Genomic DNA, 24908 nt, shown 5'->3' on the forward strand with positions numbered 1-24908 from the left:
TGTCTGTGGCATCAAAAGGTGAAGCTCCCCTCAATCCCTGAGGGTCGTGGACCCTGGCCCTTCCTCCCAGTCCACAGTGTCCCCTCTGTTACCTCTCCATAGGACACCTCGTTCTCCAGTCGCTAAGGCTGGTGTCATACTCCACAGATATAATTCGGAGAGCAGGACAGTCTCTTGCCAACCATGTCTACACAAAATGTAAGGTACAAAAGAACATACATGAATTTCCACTGTTCCCGTTGTTTGCTAGTGATTGACACCTGTAACTAAAGGCCACTGATACGGACAACTATAACACATTGCATTAGAAGAAAGTTAAAAGGTGACTAGAAAACCGGTTCTGGCATTTTATTTTTTTATGTCTCTGGTCACAAGGAGGCATCAATATTTTTAGCATAAAGCCAATGCGAGTTTCAAGAGAATATTCTCAGTTTTAATGTGTTATATAGCCAAAAGCAAGGAGTTTTTGGAGTCCAAATCAAATTGGCTTTTAGAAAGCATTTAATAGAAAGTTATGATCTCAGGACAGATGGCACCATCTGACGGCTGAAGATTCAAGCGGAGAACGCAGAGATGCTATAACCACAGCCACGGTTCCGTCTGTGGACCCAGGACCGATAGCCCTCTCCATATGTCAGTGTTGCCAGAGACAAAGTGCAAACCATTCTTTCTGCACGATAGCCTCCGTGAAGGTGAAGAAGCTACGGTGGGACAAAGCCCTGGAAACTACAGGCATAGATAGCCCTCTTCGCCGAGCTTTGGGTACATTGCGTGCAGTGCGTTCATCCCAGAGTTAAGGCTCTTAGAAGAAATATCACCAAGGAAATCCAAAGTAGAATTATCTTATAATAGAAATACTTTGAATATCTCTTCAAAGTATTTCTATTTTTATAATTATTAAAATCACAGAACTAGCAGTGTATTATTTGTTGTATTTTTAATAGGAGTGAACGAATATTGGTTCTTGCCAGTTTTTTACTCAATGAACGATTCTTCCAGAGTTCTAGCCCACACCCTAACCAGAAATGACACAACAGAAGGCAGGGTGACGAGCCCAGCTGTTCATGAGCATACTACAAGTGTCTCTAATGGACAAAGAAACTGCATGGTAGAAAAATCCCAGGAAAAAGAGAAAAATAAGCAAATCAGAGTGCGGGCTTCAATAGCCAGAGACACCACTGCGCGTCATGAAGAGGGTGGCCGACCAGAGGTAGCCCTTCCTTACCTTGGGCCAACACGTGGTATACCTGGCTTCATCCTCTAAAATCCTGTCAGTTAAAACCTGCTCGCTGTCCTGCTGGCGCCACGTTTTGAATGCTGCTCCCATAAGGCCATGAATAAAAAGGACATCTGCTTTAATGGGCTGACTGATGGGGGAGAGAGTTTTAAAAAGAAGCAGAATAAATGCATTACTGCTTTGGTAAGAGTCTACCTACTACTCTGTGGTTGGTGCTCAGCAAGTGTACATACAGGAAATAAAACGATGAAGGCAAGCTGTGTAAGCACAGGTAAGGCAGACATACATGGAGTGTGCTCGATGCTCTCTCTACAAGAATGGAGACACAGCTAGCCCTAGCCAGCTGGACCAACCAAAGTCAACTGTAATGAGTTTAATAACCAATGAAGTGACATGTCATAGACTGCCCTCCAAAGGATTTCATGAGAATATTCCACAAATCTATAAAGTATTTAAGAAATTAAATAAGAATATGCTAGTGTAGTTTCAAATTGAGCATGCATGGAAGATTTTTATAAACTTACCAAGGAAATAAATGTTTACCAGAAATGAGATTTTAGGGTCCCCTGGGTGGCTCAGTCAGTTAAGGATCTGACTTGATTTCGGCTCCGGTCATGATCTCAGGGTTGAGGGATTAAGCCCCGTGTAGGGCTCCATGCTCAGCAGGAAGTCTGCTTGAAATTCTCTGCCCCACCCCCACCCCACTCACTCACACTCTCAAATAAATAAATCTTAAAAAAAAAAAAATGAAGTTTTAAAGTAATTCATAGTCTTTTTTTTTTTTTTAAAGATTTTATTTATTTATTTGAGAGAGAGAATGAGAGAGAGAGAGCACATGAGAGGGGGGAGGGTCAGAGGGAGAAGCAGACTCCCTGCTAAGCAGGGAGCCCCATGCGGGACTCGATCCCGGGACTCCAGGATCATGACCTGAGCTGAAGGCAGTCGCTTAACCAACTGAGCCACCCAGGCGCCCTAGTAATTCATAGTCTTTAGATATGACTTTTTTTTTTTTTTTTTTAATATGAGAGCAGGGGCAGAGGGAGAGGGAGAGAGAGAATCTTAAGCAGGCTCCATGCCCAGCACAGAACCCGACATAGGGCTCAATCTCATGACCCTGAGATCATGACCTGAGCCGAAATCAAGAGTTGGACACTTAACCAGCTGAGCCACCCAGATGTTCTTAGATGTAACATTTTTAGAAACTGTAGATAGCATATGATTTGTAAGCTATTTATAGTACACACACAATTATGCAACACGTATAAAATACATTTCCATATTATTTTGTTTATAAATTGGAATTAACCACAAAATCCATTTTTCAATTAAATGATTTTCCTATTTTCTGAGGTATTATTAAAGTACTGAGAAAAATCCAAGAAACATATAATTTTTTCATTGTGGTCCTTCTTATATTTATTATCTCAGCAATGATACAACTGGAAATGGTGACCAGAAATAATCTTAAGAAGGAGCATGAGTCAAATTTATTACAACTTACTCCTTCCAGTGAACGATTTTATACCTTGCATAAACTTTGTCCAGTCCTTCTGAGTTCCAGAACCAGGCTAATACAATATGGCTGCCTGCACAGGATGTCCTATCTCCTCCCATCCAAACCAACCTCTACAATCCAAATCAGCTATTAACTCAGATCTGCAGGAAACAAGTAGTGAAACAAAGAACTATACATTACGAAGTTTAGGGGGGGCCACATTACAAGAGGTGCATGCGATCTTACTGAAGGTCAGCCCTCAGTATGAAATCACACTGGTTAGTTTAGCTAGTTCCGTACTTCCATGACAGCCCGCAATTCTTCTGAGGTTATTACAGACAAACGGTGTCAGTTAGTAAGGTTCTCGGGATTATTTATAAGGTATTTAACACCTGAACTATGCAGAAGTAAAGTGAACAGATCAGCCCCTTGGGCTTTATCTCCCCCCCCCCCCCAGAGGAGACCAGGCGACCGTGTGACCCCTCACCTTGTGCGGTACTGGGGCTGAAGCACGTACACGCCATCCTGGTATTTTTCCTGCACAGTCTCTCGGTCTAGATTAGCCAGGGTTCTGGCGGCCTGTGAGGCCTCCATAATGTGGTGAGACTTCATTGCCTCTGCCAGTATGGAAACCCAACCTGGTGAAGAGAACAAACCCCTTCAATACCCACACTACTCCATCTGACCCTTGAGCGGTTTTTGACTGAAAATGGTGGGAGAAAGGCAGACTCCAGCATCCGTCTCACAAAAAGAAAGAATACTCCAACTGCATTCTGCACTAAGGTTCTCCACACCCCACAGCACATGAGGCCCCAAGCCAGGTACCCTGTATGGGGGTCTCAAAGAAGGTAGAAAGGGTTTAAGAGCCATTTCCTTTATTCAGAAAATCTAACAAAGGTTGCAATTACTAGAGATGTCATCAATAAGAATATGATATTCTGCTTTTAGCGAGAATTACTAAACTCAGTAAGTTTTCATACTAGTTATTTCATCCTGATTGTCAGACATACTAGCAGCCTTTAATACACACAAGAAGTGGTTTCTTAATAATGAGCTTGCTTAGAAGTAACAAGTATTGGCGAGGATGTGGGAAAAAAGGAACTGCTGGTGGGAATGTAAATTGGTGCAGCCACTGTTGAAAACAGTATGGACGTTCCTCAAAAAATTAAAAATAGAATTACCATATGATCTAGTAATTCCTCTACTAGGAGAAAATGAAAGAAAGAAAACACTAATTCAAAAAGATATATGCACCCCTGTGTTTACTGCAGCATTATTTATAATGTGGAAGAGCAAGACAGGGAAACAACCTAATATCCATCCGCAGATGAATGGATAAGGATGTGGTACATATATGTAGTGGAATATTGCCCAACCTTAAAAAAGAATGGAATCTTGTCATTTGTAACAACATGGATGAATCTAGACAATATTAAAGTCTTAAAAAAAAAAAAAAAAAAAAGAAGGTGCCTGGGTGGCTCAGTTGGTTAAGCGTCTGCCTTTAGCTCAGGTCATGATCTCAGGGTCCTGGGATCAAGGCTGCTGCTGGCTCCCTGCTCAGTGGGGAGCCTGCTTCTCCCTCTGTCTGCCGCTCCCCCTGCTTGTGCTCTCTCTCTGCCAAATAAATAAATAAAATCTTAAAAAAAAAATAAAGATGGTTTTAACTTTTTTTGCTGTACCTATGTTCTCTGAAGTATTTACCATGAGAATCTATTCCCATTTTATTTATATAACTTAAAATAACACAACATGGGCCTTGAGGGCAGAGATGTGGGCTCAAAATTTCTGTCCCCTACTTACTTACTGTGGAACCTCAGTTAAGTTACTTGGCTCCCTGGGCTGGAAGAAGGTTCTAATAAGTTAATCCATATAAAAACTGCCCTTACCAAGTCCAGCAGGCACTCAGGGCAAAGCAGCTATCCCATGTCCTCCTCCCTTGCTCTGTGGCCAAAGTGTTGGAACATCAGTATGATGACAATCCAAAAGAAGTCTCAGGCCCAGTAATTCTTTAACAATATTCAAATTTGTAATATCAAAAAATGCCCCTTCCAAATGTGTTAAAGAAAGCTTTATAATAACAAATAAGAATGTTTTAAAATTCTACCTATAAAGATATACAGGTATATTACTGGTATACATACAAAAATATGCTTTATTTCTCTTTATTTATTTTTAAAGATTTTATTTATTTTTTGACAGAGAGAGAGACAGCAAGAGAGGGAACACAAGCAGGGGGAGTGGGAGTGGGAGAGGGAGAAGCAGGCTTCCCGCTGAGCAGGGAGCACGATGCGGGGCTCAATCCCAGGACCCTGGGATCATGACCCGAGCCAAAGGCAGACGCTTAACGACTGAGCCACCCAGGGGCCCCTATGCTTTATTTTTAATGGAGTCCCAAGAAAGGAAACACAAGAGAAATCATGGCACAAGCCACTTCTATGGCTTTTTTTAGTTGACAAAGTATTTTCACAATGCTGAGATGCTTCACCTTTTACAAAACATCAAGTGCCCCTTGGAAAACGCGTCTTTAAGATTCAGTGTTTTTAAATTATGTAACATCTGAATACAAGATAATTATAAAAACAATTTAAAAATAGCTTTTAATAATCAAAGTCCCACTTTACCATTCCCATCATTTCCCAATTCCACTTATATCCTCAAAAGTAACTAGAGTTAAAAGTTTGGTGGTGACCCTTCCAAACCTTTTTAAAAATTCAGTCCTATACCTATAACTTCTACATATACACTATAGCTCTATTTGCTTTTTTTTTGCCTAAATGGAATCGTACTATTCCTGCTGTTCTGTGACTGAATCTAGTACTTCAGTATTCTGTCTTGGAATGCTCTCCACATACATCAACTTTTCTTTTTAACTATAGCATTTAACATAATTTGAGTATACCATTGTTTATTTAACATTATTCCTACTGGCAGACATTTAGGTTGTTTCTATTTTTTCCATACTGCAAACACCAGTCCAATAAACATTTTTATACACAAATCTTTAGGAACACCCATGAGTATTGAGGTAGGAGAGAGTCCTAGTAGTATTATTACTAGGTCAAATGGTATATACATTCTTTTAATAAATACTACTAAGTGCCTATCAGAAAACTGAATCAATTTACATCCTCACCAACAATATATGAGAGGCGCAGTTTTAACACACCTTCAATCAGCAGTGGCTATTACCAGTATCTTTTTAACTTTTGTAAATCTGAATGGTAAAAAGTTACAGACCTGATACTATTAAGATTTATATATATACATATATATATACACACACACACACACACACACACACACATACACACACACCTATATATATAGGTAAAGATACAGGATGCCTAAAGGAAAAAATACAAGGTAAAGCAGCAGAATTCAAACTGAAATATTCAGAAATAATGGGAGCTGAGCAAAAAGAAGCATAGATAACTTTGAAAAGTTTAGATATAAAATCAAAAGCAGAAGAGAGGGTGAAAAAGCAGGGGGGTGTTGTGTCGCGCTGCAAATTTAGGTGGTTCTTCATACTGTCCCCTAATCTGTGTCGATCAAAGAGTTCTGTTGAGAAGGAGCCGCTGACTACGCAGATGAGAAAAGACTGGCAATCCCTGAGACAGTGAAAGGAGCCAGGTATAGTTGGAGGGCTCATAAGAGATGTCCCTCTTCCTATCATCAAGAGCAGAAAAGGGGAAGACCGGTTTGGTTTTGGTAGCAGGAAACGGAGGGAAATTCCTTTCAGGGTCTCAGCTGTCTCACTGAAGTAGGAGACGTCACCTGCTGAGAGGGACGGAGTCTGGGGAAACTCTGAGGATGTGGAGGAGGTTCAAATCATCATTGCTAGGAATGTTCAGGCAGACTGCCTGGAGAAACAGGACTGCTGAACGAAATTGAAGGTGATGGCCAATCTGCTATGATTCTGTGCTCAGCCACAGAAGCCGCAGCCAGGAGGTTTTCTGTAGCGTTGTGGTCTTGACCAAGGGTGTGCTCAGAGGATGGAAGAGAAAGGGAGTTCTGGGGCACTGAAGAAAACGTCAATGAAATAATGGACCACGGAATATATATACACTGCGTCAGGAGGGGAGTGAGGATAAAGAAGACGATTGGACTGGGAGAAAATAAAGGGGTCAGCAGATAAAATTCCTGGAGAGAATAAAACCAGCCACTGTGGGAGCAGATGCAAAAACAAGCTTGAATGAGAGGAGGATGTGCTCGGAGAGGTGAATTATTGATTTTGCAGGTGAAGTGGTTTCAGGCCATGACTAAATCCAGGTGTGGCATGGGAGTGTAGTACTAGATAATCAGGAGCAGAGAAGGAAGTCGATGGAGATGAGAAGGTCAAGGAACTGAGAGACCAAGGTGTTCAGTGGGCTGGTCCAGTAGATACTGAAATCACCAAGAGGATGAAAGACTTGGGATAAGAGCCAGGGTTCAGTTCGGGGAAGAGTGTTTTGTGGGTTTTTTAAATAAAATACTGATTTGATCAAGGCTCTATCCCATTAAAGAAACTGAAGATAAGTCAACAGAAATTATCCAAAGTAAAACACAGAGAAAGAAAAATATTTGAAGAGAAATGAAGAGAGTCTCAACGACCTGTAGAACAGAATCAAGAGATCTAATATCCATGACTGAGGTCCCAAAAGGAGAAAAGAGCAAAAAGAAGACAAGAAAAAGTATTTTAAGATATACTGACTGGAAATTTTCCAAATTTGATCAAAAACATCAACCCATTGATCCAGTCAGCTCAGCAGACTGTGAGCAGCATAAATATAAAAAAGGAATCAAGCACTTCATAGTCAAACTGCTAAAAACCAAACATAAAAACCTTAAAAGAAGCCAGAGAAGACACGACAAGGTACGAAAGTGGGAATAAGACACTTCTCATCAGATAGCGGAGGTTAGGAGAGAATGGAATGACAGTTTTAAAGTGCTGATAGAAAAAGTAACACACTGTCAACACAGAATTCTTTATCCATGGAAAATCTCCTTCCTGGGATAATCAAATAAAGGCAAAGGAAAGACTTTCAGAAAATGAAACGTGAGAGAATTTATCCAGCAGGCCCAGGTCTTTAGCCTGAAGGGAAATGATATCAGATGTAAATGTAGATAAACAGAACAGAAGGAAGAACACTGGATATTATAAATGTGCAAATAAGACTTTTTTTCTTATAGTCTTTCAGTATCGCTTGACTGAATAACAACAATGTATCACAAAGTCTATAACATATGTGGGAATAAAATACATTATGACAATACCAAGGCAAGGGGTGGAAAGTGAATTACGCTGTTGTAAGAATCTCACACTATATATAAAGTGGCATAATAATAATTCAAGATAGACTGTGATAAGTTAAGGATACCACCAATAAAAAAAAATACACAAATAATACTATATAAAAAGCCAAAAGAGGAGAAAGAACAGAATGTAAAAGATACTCAAGTAACCCAAAAAAGTCAGTAAAGGAGAAAAAAAGGAAACAATATTCATAATTACATTAGTGGTAAAGAGACAAAACACTCTGATTAAAAGGATCAAACTGGATTTTAAAAAAAAGATGCAACTATATGCTGTCTATAAAAGATGTACTTATTTTTAGAGTCACAGAAAAATGAAAGCAAAAGAAGGGGAAAAGATAAAAGATTGGTAATGCAAACAGCAAGCATAAGAAAAAGGGTGATCATTAGGGAAGTGAAAATCAAAACCACAATAAGCTATCACCTCACAGCAGTCAGAATGGCTAGAATTAAAAAGACAAGAAATAACAAGTGTTAGGATGTGGAGAAAAGGGAGCCCTTGCACACTGTTGGTGGGAATGTAAATTGGTGCAGCCACTGTTGAAAACAGTATGGAGGTTCCTCAAAAAATTAAAAATAGAAATACCATACAATCCTGGAACTCCACTACTAGGGATTTATCCAAAGAAAATGAAAAACTAATTCAAAAAAACCTAAGCACCCCTATGCTTATTGCAACACTATCTACAAGAGCCAAGATATGGAAACAACCTGGGTATGTCAGTGGGTAAATGGGTAAGATGTGTATGTGTGTATGTGTGTAATAGACTATCAGTCAGCCATAAAAAAGAATGAGATCTTTCCATTTGTGATGACATGGATAGACCTAGACGGTATTAAGTGAAATAAGTCAAAGAAAAACACAAATACCATATGTTTCACTTATACATGGAATCTAAAAAACAAAACCAAAAACTCCCATAGAAACAGTCATACAGAGAACAAACTACTGGTTGCCAGACAGGAGGGGAGTGGGGCGGGGGGGGTGGGGAGGCTAAGTGAAACAGGTGAAGGGGATTAAGAGGTACAAACGTCTAGGTATAAAATAAGTCACAGGGATGAAAAGTACAGCATTGGGAATATGGTCAATAATAATGTTGTGTGGTGACAGATAACTACACTTACAGTAAGCATCATATAGTGTACAGGATTATCAAATCACTATGTTGTACACCTGAAACTAACATGACATGGTATGTCAATTACACTTCAATAATAAAAATGTTTTTAAAAGAAAAAGAAAGCTAGTGTGGCTATTTTAATACCAGATCAAGTAGACCTAAAGAAAAGGAATGACCCCAGTGGGAGGGACATCCTTTTTTAATAAAAAATGAATAATCTACCAGGAAGAGAAACCTGAAAGAACTAAAGGAAAAAACAGACAAATTCACAATCATGGTTGAAAAATTTCACACATCTCTCGGTAATTCATAGAACTAGACAAAAACGCAATGAAGACCTAGAGAAGATTTGAGCAATACTGTCAGCCAATGTGGTTTAATTGTTATATATTGAACACTTCACCTAACAACTACAGAAGCACTCATTCTTTTTAAGTGCACACAGAACATTCACCATGACAGACCATACAACAGGCCATCAAGTACATCTCAATAAATTCCCAAAGACTAAAATCTTATAGGGTATGTTCTCTGAACACATGATATATTAAATTAGAAATCAGAGACATATGATACCTAGAAAACAATATTTATAAACTACGCAGCACACTTTTAGGTAACCCATGAGACAAAGAAAAAATTCACAAGAAAATTAGAAAATATATCAAACTGAATAATGATAAAACTACAATATATCCAAAATGTGAGGGATGCATCTAAAGCAGGTTAGAGGAAATTTACCACTTTAAATACAAAATTGTAGTGATTTGAAAACATGTCTTCAAATTCTTTGACACTATTCTCCATTAAGAGGTGATGAGTCTACACCCCTTCCAAATCTCTTCCCCTTGAATGTGAGCCAGGCTTAGTGACTAGCTTCTAATCAATAGATCATGGCAGAAATGACTTCCAATGCTTGATTACAAAAGGAAAAAAGCTTATACCTGGCCCTCTCTGGGGACGTTTGCCCTTTACACCTAGCCATCATGCTTAAAGGAAGCTCAAGCTGCATGCAGAGGCGCATGTAGAAAGGAGCCAATGTCCCCAGTCCCAGCTGAGAGCCAGTACCAGTTTGCAAGCCAGGTAAGCGAGCAATCTTCAAAGTGTATCCTTCACCCCACAGCTAAGATGCTCCAGTTAATGCTGCTTAGAGTGATGTAAGCCTTCACTATCAAATCTTGCCCAAGTTTCAGATTGATGAGGAAAATATATGACCACTATTTTAACCAATGAATTTTGTGTTTGATACACAGCAACAGGTAACTGAAACAAGAAAAGAGGTTAAAATCAGTGATTAAGTTTCTACTTTAAGAATCTAAAAAGTAGGAACAAATAAAACCCATAATAAGTAGTCCTTTATAGAAAAAGTTGGCTGATCCCTGAATGAGACTTCATTAAATTAAAAACTTCTACTGATCAAAACTCTCGTAAACAAAAATAAAAGCAGGGACACAAGAAAAAATGTGAATTCATAGTTTCTAATAATAAATAGCGCTAATAAAATGAGCACATATGTATGCATAGTTGTGTGTGTGTATCTGTATATATCACCTTGCGTTTTCCACTGAAAGAGCCAAGAAGCAGACACTCCAGGACCAATAAGGACACCAAGCACCCAGATCCTGGTCTCTACCAATCAATCTGCACTAAAATCTACCTGCATTTCTCCTCAGAGAGATGAGCCTGAAACATCTTGTTATTCCAGACAGTAAGGAATGCCTCCCAAAATAAGGTAGGCACATTGCAAGGACACATGGAGCCAGTCTATGGGGCTCCCACTAACCAAAACTGAGACAATCTGGCACCAAATGTGAAGTACAGTAATAAGTTATAAACCATTAAAAAACCAAGAATCTATGTACCCATACTGATGGGGGCGGGGAGTCAAGAAGGAAAAAAGGAGGGAGACAGATGGAAGGAGAGAGAAGGGCAGGCTCTTGCTTACAAGAAAATGCCAAATGCTGAAAAGCACATGGGGAAGGCGTGCTGCAGTTAGAAAACCATTATTTTGCAACCATCATGCTAAAGACTAGATGAGGCAAGAATGTTCAGTAGATGAGCAGGATATCTGCATGGTCTTAAGTATCTCCCCACCATCAGTTTATTAGTTGCAAGGGGGGAAAATCACGAATTAAACTCCGAGTACACCTCTTGGTTAACCAAATCATATCAAAGATGATGTAAACAATTAGATGGTCATCATGGCAAAAACTGCTCTCCTGTGACTATCCACACACCGATTATCTTCAATGTGGATTATCCACATGTCTCAAGCGATTCCGTGCCCCTACTAAAATGACATGCTCTAAGGACCCATAAGTAACCCTAAGCAAAGTCTTAAGTCTATTAAAAAATTAATGTATCATGAGGGGTGGAGGTGGGAGAAGAACAAAGGACCAAATCCAAAATACTCAGCATATAAAGGTGTTACCTGAGCGAACTATAGTAGAATGAAGATGTTCATTCAAAGCCATATTTCCAATGATACGCATTATATTTCTCTGTATTGTAGGACAATCCTTGTGAAGTTGGTACAGCCTCTGAAGTAGTTGCAAGCCTCCGTTTGCTTCAATTTTATCACAATGTGTAGATATCTAGCACAACAAATCAATGAAAGCTCACTTTATGTTGCACAGATTCACTAACCAGGTGACAAAGTATGCTGATGGCACAGCCAGGGGGCTCCTGCTCAAGGACAGAGACCTACCTACAACTCTCATGTCAGCTTACTTAAATAAATAAGCAAACCCCTATCTATGTGAGAGGTGATTCAAAATCACTGAAAAAATAAAGGCATATCTCCCCAGGACTTCTGAAGTTTTTATTCTTATTCTGTTTAGCTCTTGGTGGGATGTATAACCTGATGATGTCATTTTTATAGAATTGTTTCAATTTGTAGGGATACTTTGGCTGGCTTGAAACTACCTTAAAGAGCTTTTCTCTGCTTGAGAAAGCTGCCACCTGGTAACAGGGGAAAGAAAACTTCATATAAGTGGCAGGTTTTGCTTCTGCACACAAGAACTCCCAGAGAGAAGCACCACTTGTGGCCCTGCACACCACCCCACCCAAGTCCACAGCTATGGGGCTCTCCGAACAGTTTTTAAAGAGAAAGATCAAGTAGTGAAAATAAAAAATAAAAAGGGATGTGAATTTTTAATGGAGAAAAGAGATAAAAGAAAGCTGAGGGAAATATGTAATCCTACTGTAAGTCGTCACAAGGTGCCAAGGTCACTGGCACGGCCTTGGCCTCCTCCCATCACCAGTTGTACTCACTAACAGGACACCATGTCACATACATGCAACAATTTCCATTCTCCAAATTTTTATTGAATTTTATCACATTTTAAGTGCATTTAAAAGTAAGTCTTTTAGACATACCTCAGTGAGATACGTAATGACTTGAGAGGTTTCTGGAAAGGTATTCCACGCACTGTACTTTCCACTGAAGATGCATCTATTACTTCAGAAACTAGTCTGAAGTCGCAAAAACTCCAGCTCATATTCCCACGTGCCCTTTTGAACTACAATGCTAATACCTCTGTTTTGTACTCAATTCCTAACTCCACTGGTGGGAACTAGAGATGACCAAAGATGCTTCTGAGCCATGACTAATGGTTCCCAAAATTAAACTGGAGAGTTTAAGAGTTCTAGGATGGGGTTTCTCATGATGTGGGATGAACCACTTCCAGCAGCCTCACCAGGGATGCCTGTTAAAATGCAAATTTCTGGACATAACCCCACATCTACTAAATTAAAATTGCTAGAGGTAACCAGGAAATACGCACTTTTAAGCATGCTTCCCGAGTGATTTTTATGCATTCATATTTGAGCACCACAAAGTTTGTTGCTTTTTTCTTTTTAAAATCAAGAGTGCACCAGGGGGCACCTGGCTCAGTTGGGCATCCAACTCTTGATTTGAGTTCAGGTCATGGTCTCAGGGTCCTGAGATCAAGCCCCATGTCGGGCTCTGCTCTCGGCATGGAGTCTTGCTTGAGATTCTCTCTCCCTCTCCGTCTGCCCCTCCCCCTTCTCTCGCTCTCTTTAAAAATAAATAAATAAAATCTTTAAAATAAATATAAGTAAATAAAATCAAACTATGATCACGACAGAAAAGTTGTCATAAATGCCAAAAAATTTAAAAACCACTAATACATGCTCTGGTTAAAATTCAAGAGTATGGTCATCCAAATATTTACTTTTTTTCTATATGCTGCATCTCTAGCAGATGTTTTACTGAAAATTAACTACCTGGTAATATTATTTGTAAAAATGATCTGAGAAAGGCAGGAGATAGCATAGATCAAAGGTCAATGCTGTATTTAGACAATGGGTTGTTTTCTTTATGTATCATTAAGATTAAATACATTTTTAGAACTACTTGGCAAAAATGAAATACATGTATTGGAGCTAAATTATGATTATCAATTCTAATTAAATGGGGGGAAAAGCAGAAATTTTAAAACGAGCAAAAAGCTTTTTTCTTTTACAAAAAATGAGGATTACTTCCCTTGATTGAGCCAACATGTACAATTTTTTCACTGTGATCATAAAAACTAAACCACATTTTTAAAATGTAAGTTACCTCAGAATGTTTTACCAAAGCTTCTAAACAGAACATTTCCACTGTAGCTGAAGGAACTTCTCCAAAACTTTCAGCATAAGGAAGTCCATTTCCTCCAAAACACCATAAGCCACCCTGAAAGATAATTAAGATGTTTACTAAAAAGAGTGACTCATATTTTTTGACAAAAAAAAAAAAAAAAAAATCCCTGAGCTATACACGACATATTTTGGAAGCTGAAAGGGAACTAGTTATGCAAATTGTTGCTTACTAGAACAGAAAACATAAGGACTCATTTCTAGAAGAGGCAATCTTTATGTCTTTCTTACTTCTTTCCTCTGTGTCCTCTTCTCTCAAAGTATGAAGACTAACACACAATTCTTTAACCAGAAAAGCCCAGGCTGACCATAATGTTCTACTGTCAGATGATGTTAGAGTAGAGTCTACCTGAAGTCTATTAATCAAAATAATAATAGAGAGAAAAGGCATTACTGGAAAAATTTAAAATGAAGATAACCGGGGCGCCTGGGTGGTTCAGTCGTTAAGCATCTGCCTTCGGCTCAGGTCATGATCCCAGGGTCCTGGGATCGAGCCCCGCATCGGGCTCCCTGCTCGGCGGGAAGCCTGCTTCTTCCTCTCCCACTCCCCCTGCTTGTGTTCCCTCTCTCGCTGTGTCTCTGTCAAATAAATAAACAAAATCTTTTAAAAAAAATTAAAAAAAATAAATAAAATGAAGATAACCGATAAGAATGATGAGAGCTTTTAATTCTTCATAAACTGAAATTCAAGTTCATATGGAAGAATAAGCAGAAGAGCTAGGAAAACCATGAGACAGGAGTGTATACTAGCCCTCGTAGATAGTGAAATAGAAGAATAAACAGGGAACATGTGGTGATGAGCACCAGGTGTAATGCACAACTAATGAATCGTTGAACACTACATTAAAACTAATGATGTATTCTATGTTGGCCACCTGAACATAATAAAAAAATTAAAGAAAAAAACTGGGAAAAGAAAATTTCAGCTCTTACCATAGATGAAACGCTAACGTCACTAGTATACAATTCCCTTCAAATCAGTGACAAAAACAGTGACAATGCTACAGAAAAATGAGCAACAGTCATCAACAGGAAGTTCCTAGGAAGGGGAATCTACGACACGATGCCCAACGCTGCTCTTACGAGAAGCATGCACGGTGACACTGCATGACAAAGAACAGTTTATGGGGGGGGGGGGGAAGCAGGCATTCCTATCACCCTGCTGCTTCTGTGGAGGACAACTCAGGACAGCTGTGTCTAAACTGCAAGCACCTGTGCCCTAGAGCGACCCACGAGGGCAAAGTGACGCAAGAATAGATTCCTTCACGGCAGTAATGTTTGTAAGCGCGCAAGACTGAACTACCTACCGCCACCAACAGGAGGCTGGTTAAATCATGATGGGTCTACTGTACAATGGAAGGCTATATGAACATGAAAATTTCTGAGTCTCCTCATATATTGATATATACCAATCTCCAAGATAAACCCTCAAGTGAGAAAAAGGGGCAGAAGAGTGTATCATAAGCTACAATCTGTGTAAGAGTATGTATAACTACATGAGGGCGTGTGTCTGCTGGGGTGGGGGAGATGGAAGGGATGGAAGGAAGACTCATCACTAGTCCTCCTCTGAAGCGCTTTGTATTGGAACAAGGGGCCATAACTGTGCCTACAGGCCACCTGCTGGTAAAAGAGCTCAACTACAAGGTAATGTTTTTCAAAAATGTGTATAGAAAGCCCAGTGTGAAATATATTCCATAAATTTCCACATTTTGAGCTAATGTATAGGGCCCATGGTTCAGGAAACCTAGTAAACAAAATGTTTGGCTATTCTATAATTCTTACTCATGCCCTCCTCTCTGATGTAACATTCTGTTTTTCCAAGTTTAAACATGCTTGAATCTCAACCATTGATGCTCTTGAAATCGAGGGCTGGGGAGGGACTAACTCATTAAGAGTCACTCTCTCCTCTAGCAGACATGAGGGCAAACAGTGAACTGAGGGGTGGGGACCTTTTCTTAAAGATCTACCACCACAACCTGCCTCCCCCAAATCCCTCTCCCTATCTCACACCCTCAAATCATCTGACCTCTTTCTAAGCTAAATGCTTCAAGGAAAGAAAAAGGAGAAAAAATGACCCAGGATTCTGCATTTTTCTTGATCATTTGCTAAGTGGGATATAAGAATACAGTTCCAATTCCAACCTCATCAGCAAAGCTTTGAAGTTATTTATGAACTGGCAGATTGTATGGTAGTAAAAACCACAAGCAAAAAGGAATGAATAAAAGGTGCAAACTCATGGTGTGGTCATATGGATTATATTCTTTTTTTTTAAAGATTTCATTTATTTATTTGAGAGTGAGTGAGCAAGCACAAGCAGGGGAAGCAGAGGCAGAGGGAGATGGAGAAGCAGGCTCCCCAATGAGCAAGGAGCCCAATGCAGGGCTTAGGGCTTGATCCCAGGACTTGGGGATCATGACCTGAGCCAAAGGCAGATGCTTAACCAACTGAGCCACCCAGGCACCCCTGTATTCTAACTCTTAACATGAAAATAAATACACATAGGTTACTGCTGCTTTATCACTGGATTAAGATAGAGCAAGATTACATAAATTTGTAAAAATTTAAGGAATGCCACACATTGGGGCGCCTGGGTGGCTCAGTCATTAAGCATCTGCCTTCAGCTCAGGTCATGATCCTGGAGTCTTGGGATCGAGCCCCGCATCAGGCTTCCTGCTCCGCGGGAAGCCTGCTTCTCCCTCTCCCACTCCCCTTGCTTGTGTTCCATCTCTCGCTCTTGCTGTCAAATAAAGAAAATCTTTAAAAAAAAAAAAAAAGAAAGAAATGCCACACATCAAATTCCATAATTGCAACTAAAAAACAATTTCTTAAGGATCAAAGAAATGCAGAGGAAAAGAAAGAGTGACAATGTTAAAAACAGTAATAAGGGTAAGGTATAAAAATTAGAAGGCAATAATAATAAAGCATAAGAGGAAAGGTCAACTAATAAAGTTACTAAAGAATTTATATCCATATTATTAATCACATGTGTAACAAAGCATTTTATGTATAATTTTCTCATGACGATACTCAATTTGAGACACAACATTACTGTGGATTAACACGGTATTTTTCAAATGCATCTCAACAAGTTTATAACAACCAAATGACTTAATGTATAATATTTTCTTACCATATAACCTACACTCCAATTAAACAATATCTCCATTTTTGTCTGTCATACAAAAATACTTTGATTCATAATAGACATATGCGAGTTGTTACTTAAGTATGTATAAGTTTGTGCACAGCTGGCTCTTTTAACAATGTCATGATTCATTCATTATTCCATAAATATTTATTGAGAATATATTGTGTGGGAGGCTGTATTTGGTACTGGGGAGAATATTATAGACTACTGGAAGGGAGTAAGAGAATTAAGTAAACAAATAAATATAAAGCATAATTATACAATGGGCTAAATGCTATAAAGGGCAATATATGCAATAAACATTTGAGATAAAGAGGAAGGTCTCTCCGAGGAGGTGACAAGCTGAGAGCTGAAGGACGAAGAGGCAGCCATATGACAAGCTGGTAGCAGAGAATCCCAGGTGGAGGGAACACGAGCAGATAAATACTTCGCAAGTTCAAGGAATGGAGAGCAAAGGCCAGTGTGGCTGAAGCATAGTGAGTGTGAGGGACAGTGAGCATGAGGGAGGGGACAGTCAGAAAGGCAGTGAAGAAACAGATTCAGGTAAGCTGAAGCCAAGGGCTGCTAAGAGATGTGACATCTGAAAATGATTATCCATTCTCCTAGAAACTTAGAAAAAAGCTGTGTTTGCTTTCTCTGTTACTTAAAATTGATGAGATTTACCCACAACCAAAGTTGGGAGAAGGGGAGGTACAGGGAGTTTGCAGATGACAATGATGGGTTCACTCCAACAAAAAATCCTCAATGTGCACAGCTGTACATCATGGGGAACCACAGGACCGAGGAAGCCTGTCCAACTATGTGAAAGCAAGCTTGTTTTGTGTATTTGTGTAGGTTTCCAAATCCTCTGTCATGAAAGAAATATCCAGTCCTTAAACCAAGTCTGTTGGTGTCTCTCAATCATAACACATTGCTACACTTATGCAGATTGATGTCAGAAGTGTTTTGATGCAAGGACTTCAGACCCTAATACCTAAGCTGATTTCAGAGGGACTAGGATATTACAGGGGCAAATGATAATACAAAACTGCAGGATTTTTAGCTGGACTATCCTTAAGCCAAGACCACAAAAGCTTTGTGATGGGAAATCATTTCAATGCACCACATCCACTGTTCTCTTGACTCTAGGCAGCTTGTTGTATTAGATGAAGAAGCAAACACAATCTAAAACGTTCAAACTTCTGCATCTCTGGTTGTTGCTTCCTTAGGCTCTAGGTCACAGACACCTGAAGTCCTTTAAGAAAGGTTGAAACTGGGGATAAGCTGACTGACTGGAAGTGTCCAGATGGTAAAAAAACAAAACAAGACTGAAAGCTGGATCCTGACACCAAAGAAGGAACAATCTTGATGGTAACATCTGGGATGGTGGAAGGCCAAGGACCACCCCTCCCTGTCCCCCAGACTCCGAGCAGATTGTAGTCAGCAAACTCCCAGGGCAGATAACGGATGGCTGCCAAGGTCGTAGCTGTGGAGGAGGGCACAGCAAACCTGGGAAGTGCTTTTGCTCCCTCTGACCCAGTTCTCCCAATGAGCAGAAGGAACAAAAGGAGGGAAGGCAGATCACTGCCGGGGTGGGTGGGGAGCAGGGGGGACAGAGTGTCTTGATACTGCATCTAATTGTGGGTCCCTTTGTTTTAACGTGCGTAAAAGCTAATCTCTGGTGTTTCTGCGTAACAATTTACAACCTCAGAACTCTGCAATTTGTGCAAACCAACTGTGCTTAGAAATGGTGTTCATTCTAAAATAGGAACTGCTGAGCCAGGGTCATCCTTAAGCGCCTGGGGTAGATAGAATTCAGGGTAGGGAGGGCATATGCTTGGGTGGGAAAACGTTATGTCTTTATTCCTGACATCTCACAGAAATTCTGCATTGCATTCAATTATAAACACAGACAATAAACCATAGTAACTGTGGTAATCTGTGTGACTCTGTCAGCAATAGAGAACACAAATAATTTCCTATCACATCTCATTTGCTGCAGCTTTCTGAAAATAAGACTAGGATCTTCATTCCTTTGAATGCCAACTGCACATCCTCATACTGGTAACCCAGAATTGACATTGCCATCTAGTGTCCACCTACCAGCAGTTACTTGAGACCCATACATGGACAGACTAGTCCTCAGTTTAATATTCTTATTCAGCCCAGCAACAACAGCATTCACAGTGATATCTTGAAGAAGCAAAATTTACACATTGAATTGAACCACACAAAATTGTAATTTTCCCCAACTCTTTCACTGGAAGGGTCTAAAAGTAACCCCAGTAGCAACGAGCAAGCTTACACCCAAAAGGTGGTTTCTAACAACCACTGGTTGTTCCTTCCTTAGAAGGAACCAGGGCTTCTTGAAGATTCAGCTGACTCCAGAGCTGGAGCAGAGAAAGTTTAAGATGGAGCCTGGAATGTTTTCTAATGCCAGAAAATAAGAAGTACTCAAAAAATAATGGAGACAATTCCAAAATGCATGGGAGGTAACCTGAAGGGGTTTCCACACCAATTCTGAGACACTTTGAGCATCAATATGAGTAATAGTAGTACTGGGTTATAATCCAGTGAATAAAATAATCCATGAGCCCCTGGATCCATGGATCAGGAAGGAAAGCTTTTCCTTACAGTAGACAGAAGTAAAGAGGGATGGTTAGAGTTGGGCAGGGGGGAGATCACTATCTTGCAACCATCCAAGAATAACCATTATTGGGCACGATTCATTGAGAGGATACTGAAACCAACGGCTGAAAGTTTGAAGAGGAACAGGATAGACTAATAGTCTCAAACATCCCCTCTCCCCTCAGATCCTATATTCATTATAAACAAAATATATATTAACATTAAAGCAGAGAAACCTGGCAAGTTAACATCAGCAACAAGGGGACCAACTGGCATCATGTGCTTCTGGATGTGGCACAGTGAGAAGGACACAGATCACCTCTGCTGTGTTCCTGCGATAAATGCATAAGCCGACTCTAATCCTGAGGACACGTGAGACACACTAAATTGAGAACATTCTGCAAACCACTACTTTGTATTCTTCAGAAATGTCAATGACATGAAGACTAAGAATGGCTGAAGCATTTTTCCAGATAAAAGGAGACATGACCATCAAATGCAATGTTTCATCCTAGACATGGATCAGATTTAAAACAAAAAAACAAACAATAAGCTACCATAAAAGAATTACTGGGATACTCGGCAAAATTCAAACATCGAGTCTATATTAGATCACAGTATTCTATCAATGTTAATTTTCTGAGTTTGATATCTGTACTGTGGTCATTATCTCAGAAGGTCCATGTTGTCAGGAAATACAACACACTTAAGTCTTTAGAGGTGATAGGACATTATTTCTACATCTAACTCTCAAATGGTTCAGGGAGGAAAATAGCAAATGTGTGTGAACAGACATATAAAATATATCTACAGAGAGATGGGGAGTAAATTGGGGGTCAGAAAACAAATGGGACAAAATAGTAATAATTGGTGAATCTTAGTGAAATGTATTATTTCTGCAATTTTTGAAGTTTGAAATTATTTCAAAACAGTTAAAATATTTTAAAAATAAATTTCAACTTTCCTGTTCTAAATGTATCCGAGGAGTGATTATTGCTAATTAAATGTATTGTTATTTAATGCATCAATAAGAAGTACTGTATTATACCACAAAAATTATTTTTGATAACACTATTTCAATATAATTGGTTTCCTTTGTAATCCTATGTATTGTGTTTTATGCATCTAGAAATAACTTCACAGACTTCACTAAACCACCGGGGGGCGGGGGGGCCCATGGCATAAAAAGGTTAAGAAGCTCTGCTCTAAAACCAAACAGCTGTGTAGGTTATCTGCTAAGGCTAAGTAACCTCCTGAGGAGGTAGTTTTGTACAGAAGCAGCATTTTGCCCCTTGAAAGGTGCTTGGAGACTGTCACAAGGCAGTTTTGGCAGATCTGTAAAAACTAGATGGACACCCCTCCTATCTCTTCACTCACAACTTCTTAGTAAGTAAAAAATCTGAGAAGCCTAACTAAATGGGGGGCGGGGGGAGGGTGACGGGGTGGCAGGGTGGGAGAGGAGATGAGAACAACTAAAATGGAGTTGCTTACTGGTCTGATGAGATGGGGCCTCAGAACTGAAACTAAATTAAATATTTTTTTAATGTTTAATTAAAGATGTGCTTTTTGTTTTTTGTTTTTTTTAAAGGAATTAACCTCTTTGATTAGGTTTATTCCTAGGCATCTTATTGTTTTGGGTGTAATTATAAATGGGATTGACTAATTTCTTTCTGCTGCTTCATTACTGGTGTATAGAAATACACCAGATTTCTGTATGTTGATTTTGTTTCCTGTGACTTTACTGAATTCATGTATCAGTTCTAACAATTTTTTGGTGGAGTCCTTTGGGTTTTCTATATGGAGTAGCATGCTGTTTGCAAACAGTGAAAGCTTGACTTCTTCCTTGCCAGATAAACCTAATCAAAGAGGTGAAAGACATAAAAGAACATAAAGCCCTCAATCAGAATGGCTTTCCCGTGTAAAGATAGTCTTACTCCAAAGGTGTGAAGGACCCTGAAGAGCACTTTGAGAACTCTGACAAGATGGCACATACAGCTGGGCATGCTGACCTGTGCTCGGTCTCCTTGTTTGCACACCATCTGCCACTACACAAACTTTACATCCTGTGACTGCCTACTGGCACCTTGTTATCAATTTCGTCACCACTCCAAGGGGAGCCACTCTGATAAATAATGCCAGTCAATGCCTTGATCACAAAAAGGGCTCAGACTTAGCATGTAATGGGAAGCTATCTGGAAGGCTTAATGCAGGAGAATGAGTGGATCTAATTCACGTCTTTTTTTTTTTTTAATCACTCTGGCTGCTGTGAAGGCATACAACTGGAGAGACAAGTAAGGAGCTTGCTGTGGTGTCTGAGATGATGGAGATGTGATAAGGAAGCTTTCTGGATCCAGCAAGATGCTGAACGTGACTTCTAGTGAATCCCTCCCACTACAAACATTTAGAAATGTCTACTATTCATTCTTCAAGATGTAACTTCAGAGTCACCTCCATGGAGCCTTACATGACTTCTTAAGCAGAGTGAAGGGCTCTCAGAGTAGCCCGTATCTCTCTTATACATTCTGTGATTTTGTTTATTTACCTGTCTCCCCACCATCCCTAACAGTGCCTGGCACACGACCAGGAGCCAACATGTTTATTCTGTTCCTGAATGGATGACTATTCTAAGTTTCTAAGTGCTGGCCCCTGGCACAGTATCCTAGAAAGGGTGGACGGGCACTCCAAAATATTTACTGAGGGCGCCTGGGTGGCTCAGATGGTTAAGCGTCTGCCTTCGGCTCAGGTCATGATCCCAGGGTCCTGGGATCGAGTCCCGCATCGGGCTCTCTGCTCCTTGGGAGCCTGCTTCTCCCTCTGCCTCTCTCTCTCTCTGTCTCTCATGAATAAATAAATAAAAATCTTTTAAAAAAAAAATTAAAAAAAAAATTTACTGAATGAATAAATGAGATAACCTTCTGAGCAGCTAGACTTTGACTGCTTTCACTCAGAGCCAAAGATGTAAAATACTGGATACACTCATCTAGCTCCGTTTGAGGTAAAGAAGCCAGCAACTGTCTGAGCTCTTCTTCAATGGAAGAATCCTGTAATAAAAGGAAAGGAAATTTTTCATAATTAAGCTCAACAACTGAATACAACAAAAGTACCCAAAGAATCAAAGCCAAAACAAAAGAGCAGAGATAAATTAGTGCTTTTAGTCTTGAAAACTGTTGCCCACCTAAGGACATAGAGAATCAATTATGAGTTCTGTACTTCTATGTCTGCTACCTCAGTCTGAAAGCCCTATTGCAAAGTTTAGCTCTTGACTCAAAATGGATTATTACACTCTAACTAAACCTTGCTTCTATAAATCCAGAACTCATTACTGATTTTCTCTAATAACTTACATCTAGCATATTCATTTTTCTATTTTTCAATAACTGATTGCAAGTTTTCAGATTTTCGTTTTCTAGGAAAGCCTTGGAAAGGTGCTGAAGAAGCACACTCTAATACCTATTAGTGGTTAGTAATTAATATCTACGTGGAGTAATACATTAATATCTATATGTAGTGTTTAGTAAAAACCTATGCAGAGTGATATGTTAATATCTACACGTAGTGGTTCTCCAGGAGCTTTTTTGCACCCCAGGAAATACTCAGCAGTATCTGGAGATAGTTGTGGTTGTTACAACTGAGGGGACTGCTACTGGCATCCAGTGAGTAGACCAGGGATGCTGCTAGACATCCTACAATGTACGGAACAACCTTCCACAACAAAGAATTATTTGGCCCAAAATGTCAGAAGTGTTGAGAAAAACAGATCTACAGCAATATTAGAACTAGGGCCTAATTCATCGATGTTGATTGGCTATGAAGTTACCTTCTGGTGTATAAAGACTCACAATGCCCAAAAGGGGAAAATAACACAAGAGAAACATCTCCTGATAAATCAAGAAATCTTTGTATAGGAACTACAATTTCAGGTTTACATCTTGTTTACCTGCTTGTGAAAAGTAGCCAACAGACTACTTTTCGAATGGTTACTTTGCACCCAAAGTGAAGATGATATATTAATCTATTTTTCACTCACTGGACTATTTTATTTACTTACTTCTTTTAAAGATGGCAAAGGAGGTGGTGGAAGAAAAAAGCGAAGATCACTCTCTTTGCTTCGTGCCAAACCAATAAGAGTTCTCAGATCACAGGCTTGAGCAATTATCCTATACTGGTAATCTATTGTAAAAGTATGTTATTAGCACCCAAATTAGCTTATAGTTGTTTCAAGAATTAAATGAACATTTAATTTTTAAATTATAAATTTGTGATTCAAAATTTCCCACGTCTCTTTTCATAATCACAACTGCATTTACACTACTGGTAAGCCAGATATCCAACATTTCCACGCCTGATCTCATAATTCTCAACATATATGTAAGCGTATCGCAGTCTAACTAACCTTTTGAAGAACTGAACTTCAAATGTGAAAATTGATAGGTCAGAACCAATTTAACTTCTTCTCCTTTTCTTTGTAATAATTCTAGCGTTTAAAAACTGTTTTGATCACTACTTTAAAAAACCTGAGGTTGCACTGAGATCTACTGTCGCTGGTATGGTGTGGTGCTTTGCATCTCTTGATGTCCATGAATAATGTGAGGTTTCAGATGGTGGTACTTTGTTTGAGCCTTCATGATTTAACCAGTCCAGCCTTTATGTATTGCTCTGAATGACTGTGTCCCCCTCTACTCATATGTTGAAACAGAATTCCCAATGTCATGGTATTTGGAGGTGGGAACTTCTGGAAGCCCCCATGACTGGGATTACTGTCCTTATAAAAGAGACCCAGAGAGATCCCTTGCCCCCTCTGCCACGTGAGGACACATAGTAAAAAGTCGGTCATGTATGAACCAGGAAGCAGGTCCTCACCAGACATCAAGGTGGTGATGGCACTATGATCTTGGATTTCCCAGCCTACAGAACCGTAAGAAATAAATTTCTAGGGACGCCTGGGTGGCTCAGTTGGTTAAGCGTCTGCCTTCGGCTCAGGTCATAATCCCAGGGTCCTGGGATTGAGTCCCACATGGGGCTCCTTGCTCGGCGGGGAGCCTGCTTTCCCTCTGCCTGCCTCTGTCTCTCTCTGACAAATAACTAAAGTCTTAAAAAAAGAAAAAAGAAATTTATTTTGTTTATAAGCCACCCAGTCTACAGTTTTGTGTTATAGCAGCCCAAATAGACTAAGCTATGTATCGAAAACAAAATTACAACCACTGAAGCAGGCATTATTTTTAATAATGGCAGTTCATGACCTGGGTGAGTTCTTTATGATCAAGTGGGGAACTTTCCCAAAATCTACGTGCCTGGGCTCCAACTCTGATTTTTCTGATGTAGTAAATCTGAAATGGAGTCCTGGAAGGT

General features: G+C 39.6%; 1 protein-coding gene across 6 annotated transcripts in view; it reads right to left on the reverse strand.

Moving 5' to 3' along the window:
- Positions 1-24908, reverse strand: part of LOC118001978 (protein SERAC1) — a 59102-nt gene that overhangs the window by 5834 nt on the left and 28360 nt on the right. For all 6 annotated transcript variants that reach the window (XM_034992200.1, XM_034992197.1, XM_034992199.1 and 3 more), the window contains 7 exons: positions 23608-23729; positions 22472-22600; positions 13728-13841; positions 11577-11739; positions 3220-3370; positions 1226-1367; positions 93-187 (listed from right to left, as the gene is read on the reverse strand). In XM_034992200.1, coding sequence (XP_034848091.1) covers positions 93-187; positions 1226-1367; positions 3220-3370; positions 11577-11739; positions 13728-13841; positions 22472-22600; positions 23608-23729 — 916 coding nt within the window. The remainder of the gene's footprint in view (positions 1-92; positions 188-1225; positions 1368-3219; positions 3371-11576; positions 11740-13727; positions 13842-22471; positions 22601-23607; positions 23730-24908) is intronic.

This window comes from Mirounga leonina, unplaced genomic scaffold (assembly GCF_011800145.1).
Source record: "Mirounga leonina isolate KUSES-001 unplaced genomic scaffold, KU_Mleo_1.0 Mir_55, whole genome shotgun sequence".
Taxonomy (NCBI): Eukaryota; Metazoa; Chordata; class Mammalia; order Carnivora; family Phocidae; genus Mirounga; species Mirounga leonina.